Source organism: Antechinus flavipes, chromosome 2, assembly GCF_016432865.1.
Source record: "Antechinus flavipes isolate AdamAnt ecotype Samford, QLD, Australia chromosome 2, AdamAnt_v2, whole genome shotgun sequence".
NCBI lineage: Eukaryota > Metazoa > Chordata > Mammalia > Dasyuromorphia > Dasyuridae > Antechinus > Antechinus flavipes.
The window spans coordinates 75,843,917-75,849,282 of NC_067399.1; the positions used below are offsets into that span (position 1 = coordinate 75,843,917).

Consider the following 5,366-nt stretch of genomic DNA (forward strand, 5'->3'; position numbering starts at 1 on the left):
TTAACTATTCTGATTATTCTGATTATTTTTCTATGTTAGACCATCCTTACATTTCTTACAAAAACCCAATTTGATCAAGATGAATAATTTCTTGGATGAAACTCTGTAGTCTGTTTTAAAAGATTCTCTTCAGAAATTTTTCATTGATTTTATTTAATGATATTATTTTATAATTGTCTTCTGTGCTTTATCCTTCTCTGATTTAAGTATCAAGACTATATTTTCTTTACAAAAAGAATCTGCCAATATTTTTCTGAATGATTGAGAATAATTTGTGAAGCATTGCTATTGTTCTCTAAAAGTTTGCTAGAATTCTTCTTTGAATTTATTAGTACTAAGAATTTTTCCCCCTTTAGTGCTTCCTTTCCAATAAACTCATTTTTTCATTTTCTGAGGCTTGGTTAAGATCTTTACTTGTTTTTTCTGTAAGTCTGAATATTTCATGTTTTTGAAGATAATCTATTTCTTTTGTGTCCTTGGGTTTCTTAGACTATAACTATAATTATTATTTTTTCTTTTTGCTGTTTTTGTTATTTTGTCTTGATCAGTTTTAATTTGATTTAATGTCATCCTTTCAATCAAAATGACTAAATGATTATCATTTTTATTAGTCTCTTCAAACTGGCTTTTAGTTTAATTTTTCATTCCTATATGACTTCAATCCTAGATGATACTATAAGATTTCTAGTTTATTTCTCCACTGATTTTTACTATCTCCTATTTTATACTTATGTTAGCATTGTTTGTTTTCTGGCTTTCAAACTGTTTAAAATATATATTCTGTTCATGCATCTTCCCTTTTATTACATTGTTAAGAAATGTTTGTAAGAATATAATTTTTCCTTTAGGGCTTCTTTATCTGTATCCCAGAAATATTTGCATCTTATTTCATCATTATTATTTTCTTCCATGGAATTATTATTTCTATGATTTCTATAATCGTATCCTAGTAATGAAGGTACTCCTGGCCATTCTGAAATACTTCTCATGGCCCTAGCTTGGAGGAGGGAGAAAGAGGTAAAGGCAGTGAGGAAAAGTATCTATCAATGGTAGTAGGTTTTTGCACTTATGTGAAGAAGGGGAATGATCTGGGTCAGATCTTCTACATGGGCCACTAAAGGAAGATAGTTAAAAAAAATACCAGAGGATGTTATGTGTCTCTGGTTTTCCCCAGGAGTTTTTTTAGGGCCATTTTTACCTCCTTATTCCTCAGACTGTAGATGAGAGGATTAAAGATAGGTGTAAAGGCCACATAAAATACAGAAATAATTTTATCATATTTTGGGGAAGAGAGTGATCGAGGTCTGATATAGAGTGAGAGTACAGTACCATATAATACCATCACAACTATGAGGTGGGAAGAACAAGTGGAAAAGGCTTTTTTGCGTCCCTGGGCAGATCGAATGTGTAGAACAACATTAATAATGTGGGCATATGAGAAGGTGATGAATGTGACAGGACATACGAGGGTAAAGATACAGAGGACATTCATGACCATCTCTACATGGGATGTATCTGTACAGGAGAGGTGCAGCAAAGCAGGCATTTCACATAAGAAATGATTGATAACATTTTCCCGGCAGAATGAAAGCTGGAATGTTGCCATTGTGTCTACTGTGGATGCTATAAAGCCACCCACCCAGCATCCAGCAGCCAACCCTCCACAGAAACCCCAGTTCATTATGACTGAGTACCTTAAAGGATCCCTGATGGCTACATAGCGATCATAGGCCATAACTGAGAGGATGTAGCACTCTGCAATGCCAAAAAACAGGAATGTATAAAACTGTGCAGCACAACGGAAGAAGGAGATAGACTTCCTTTCTGCCAAGAAGTGTCCCAGCATCTGTGGAATCACACAGGTTGTGTAAGAAAGTTCTAGAATGGACAAATTAGCAAGGAAGAAATACATGGGTGTGTGGAGACATGTATCCATCAGTATCAATAACACAATGAGTAGGTTCCCCACTAATATCATCAGATAGACCATGAGGAAGAGCAGGAAAAGGTACATCTGGAGCTCAGGTCTACTGGAGAGGCCAAGGAGAATGAACTCAGTTACTGAGGTGAGGTTGCTGCTTTCCATCTTGATTATGGGTCTACAGAGAGAATGTAGAAAGATTAGATCCTATATGTATACAAGAACTTCACATTCATCATATATTATGACCTTCACTTGAATCACACTTGAAGTACTCAAGATAATTATAATTATCTCAATTTTGTAGATGAGGAAATTAACTTTCAGAGAGTTTTAAGTGATTTACTGACAACAATAAAGCTAATAAGGACTGGATCTCATCTTTTGCTTCTTCAAGTCCAGAAACCTAAACTTGTATTTTTTATCCAAACTGATAATAGATGATCATTTACAGAGATGGAGCCAAGATGGTGGAGGAAAGCCAGGAAACTGTTCAAGCTCTCCTAGTTTCCCTCAAAAACCACATGTAACCAACTCTCTGAGGAGAGTCTGATGGAATGAAACCACTCTCCAGCTCAAGGTAGACTGGAAAAACTTCAAGAAAGGTCAGTATCACTGATGCGAAAAGGGTATTCAGCCCAGCTCAAACTCTGGGAAAGGTGTTAAGAGAATCTTAATCACAGCAAATCAGCAACTAAAACCCTCAGTCCTGGCTCAGTAGAGAATCAAATGAGTGAGACAGCTTACAATCCCAGGTCAGAATGCAAACTCTCAGAAACCAAACTATTTCCTGAAAAGAACAGGCACAGCTGCTCCCTGCAAATATAAGGGGCCACTGTGCTCAAAGCCAAGGTTCAGAGATGCACAGGAAGCTTAGAGCAGCATCCTCTTTACCCCAGGAGCAGAGCTCAACCATAAAAAAGGAGGAAATACCAAAAGAAAAGGAAAGAAAATGAGGAAGAATCAAAAGAACCTTGACCATAGAAAGCCACTATGGTGACAGGATAGACCAAAACTCCAACTCAGATGAGGACAAAATGTCCACAGAAGAAAGCTCAAAGAGTGTTATGAATTGGTTTCAAGCCCCAAGAGCCTTCTTGGAAGTGCTCATAAAAGAATTTAAAAGGCAAATAAGAGGGGAAGAAGAAAAAAAATGAGAAAGGAAATTAAAGGTGTTGATGAGAGGGTCAACAGCTTGGAAAAGGGGGAAAAAAAAACAATTCCTTAAAAAATGCAATTGGCCAAATGCAAAAAAAAAAAAAAAAAAAAAAAATCTACTGAAGAAAACACCACCTTCAAAAGTACAATTAACCAAATGGAAAAAAAAAGATACAAAAGCTAACTGAAGAAAATTAAAAACTAAGATGGGGCAAATGGAAGCTAATGACTCTGTGAAATAGCAAGAATCAGTCAAATAAACTAAAAAAGAATGAAAAAATGGAAGAAATTATGAAACCTCATTCGAAAAACAGCTGAACTTGGAAAATAAATCCAGAAGAGACCTTTTTAAAATTATTTTAATTTTACTTCATCTACCTGAAGGCCATGACCAAAAAAACAAGCCTGGCTAGCATTCTTCAAAAGATCATTAAGGAAAACTACCCCAATTTTCTAGAAACAGAGGGGAAAATATTCATTGAAAGAATCTATTAATCACCTTCAGAAAGAGATCCCACAAGGAAAACCTCAAGGAATATTGTTGTAAAACTTCAAAACTTCAATATCAAGGAAAAATACTTTGGCTCCCTGGTAAAAACCATTCAATATCAAGGAGCAATAGTCAGGATTACCTAGGATCAGGCAGCTTCTACAACAAAGGACCAGAGAACCTGGAAAACAATATTGTGGAAGACAAAAGACCAGAGTTACAACCAAGAATTAACTACCCAACAAGACTCAACACCATCTTTCAGAGAAGGCAATGGATTTTCAATGAAATAAAAGACTTTCAATCATTAATGTTAAAAAAAAAAACAGAATTAAACAAAATTTAATCTACAAAGAACTCAAGAGAAGCATAGAAAGATAAACAGGGGAAAATGTATATTACTTAAAGGTTAAGTTGTTTAGATCACTAGTTGGGAAAGCAATATCAGTAACTCTCAACAAGTTTATCTGTCACTGGAGGAGACAGAAGGGGGCTTCACATGCCCTGAGGGTGTGGTTGTGAATGGACTCTGATATGATGATCATATGATGGTATCAAAGAAAAAGACATCTGTACTGGAAAAAGAGGAAATAGGAGATATGATGGGATAATTAGATCCCATGGAGAAGTGCTAAATACCTGTTACAATCAAGGGAAAGAGAGGAGGGAGATGATTTCATTAGCTTTGGCTCTTAGAAATTAATCTAACCCTACAAAGAAGTAAGAGAAGAATTAGAAAAGAAAAGGGAGGAGTAGGATAGAAATAAGGGCACATCTTTGGACAAGGTGTGATAGAAGATCAAGTAGTGAGTGGGTTGAGTTTAAAAAAACACTAATAAAAGAAAGGGTAGGGGTAATAAGAGATATGGTAGTAAGTAGGATGGATAAAAAATCATCACTAAGAATAGGGTAGAAAAAGAAAATAAAAGTATATACAAGGGAGAAAATAGGATAGAGAGAAATACAGAGCTGGTAATAATAACTGTGAATGGAAAGAACTCTCCCATAAAATGGAAGTGAAGAGCAGAGTAGAAGAGCAGTGTAGGATTCTGTTTAGAATTCTATACTATGTTGTTTATAAAAAAGACATTTGACACAGAGAGACATACAGAGTAAAGGTAAAAGTCTGGAACACAATTTATTATGCTTCAGCTGAAGTAAAAAACATCAGGGGTAGCAATTCTGATCTCAGGTAAAGCAAAAGTAAAAATAGACCTTATTAAAAGAGATAATAAGGAAGGAAAGTATCTCTTGATAAAGAGCATTGTAAACAATGCAGTAATAAGTATACTAAGTGTATAGGCATGAAGTTCTAGAGTGAAATGCCATGAAAACATTTTAAGTCAGTTATAGAAAGAAACAGACAGCAACACTGTTCTAACAGGGGGACCTCAACCTTCCCCCCTCAGAATCTGACAGATCTAACCACACACACAAAAAAAAAGACAAGAAAGAAAGTAGTTAGGTTGATAGAATCATAGAAAATCTAGATATGATACACCTCTGGAGAAAACTGAATAGAGACAGAAAGGAATACACCTTTTTTTTTTCTCAGCAGTACCTGGCACCTACACAAAAATTGACAGTTGTAGTAAGGTATTAAAAAACCTCACAATCAAATGCAGAAAGGCAGAAATAGTAAATGCTTCCTTTTCAAACCATAATGCAATAAAAATTATATTCAAAAAAGATCCAGGGAAAGACAGACTAAAAAAAAAAAAGATAGATTAAATAATCTAATTCTAAAAAAAAAAATGAGTGAATCAAACAACAAACCACAGAAACAATCCATAATTT

At 35.0% G+C, this 5,366-nt stretch overlaps 1 protein-coding gene across 1 annotated transcript; it reads right to left on the minus strand.

The window, feature by feature from the left end:
• Positions 1 to 1,150: 1,150 nt before the first annotated feature.
• On the minus strand, positions 1,151 to 2,086 carry LOC127546436 (olfactory receptor 2F1-like). The gene has a single exon (XM_051973551.1). The coding sequence runs from the start codon at positions 2,084 to 2,086 to the stop codon at positions 1,151 to 1,153; it is 936 nt and encodes a 311-aa protein (XP_051829511.1).
• Between the last annotated feature and the right edge of the window lie 3,280 nt (positions 2,087 to 5,366).

Bases quoted from the DNA above. Each gene is read 5' to 3' on its own strand.
- LOC127546436 (XM_051973551.1), bottom strand. From the start codon at position 2,086: ATGGAAAGCAGCAACCTCACCTCAGTAACTGAGTTCATTCTCCTTGGC.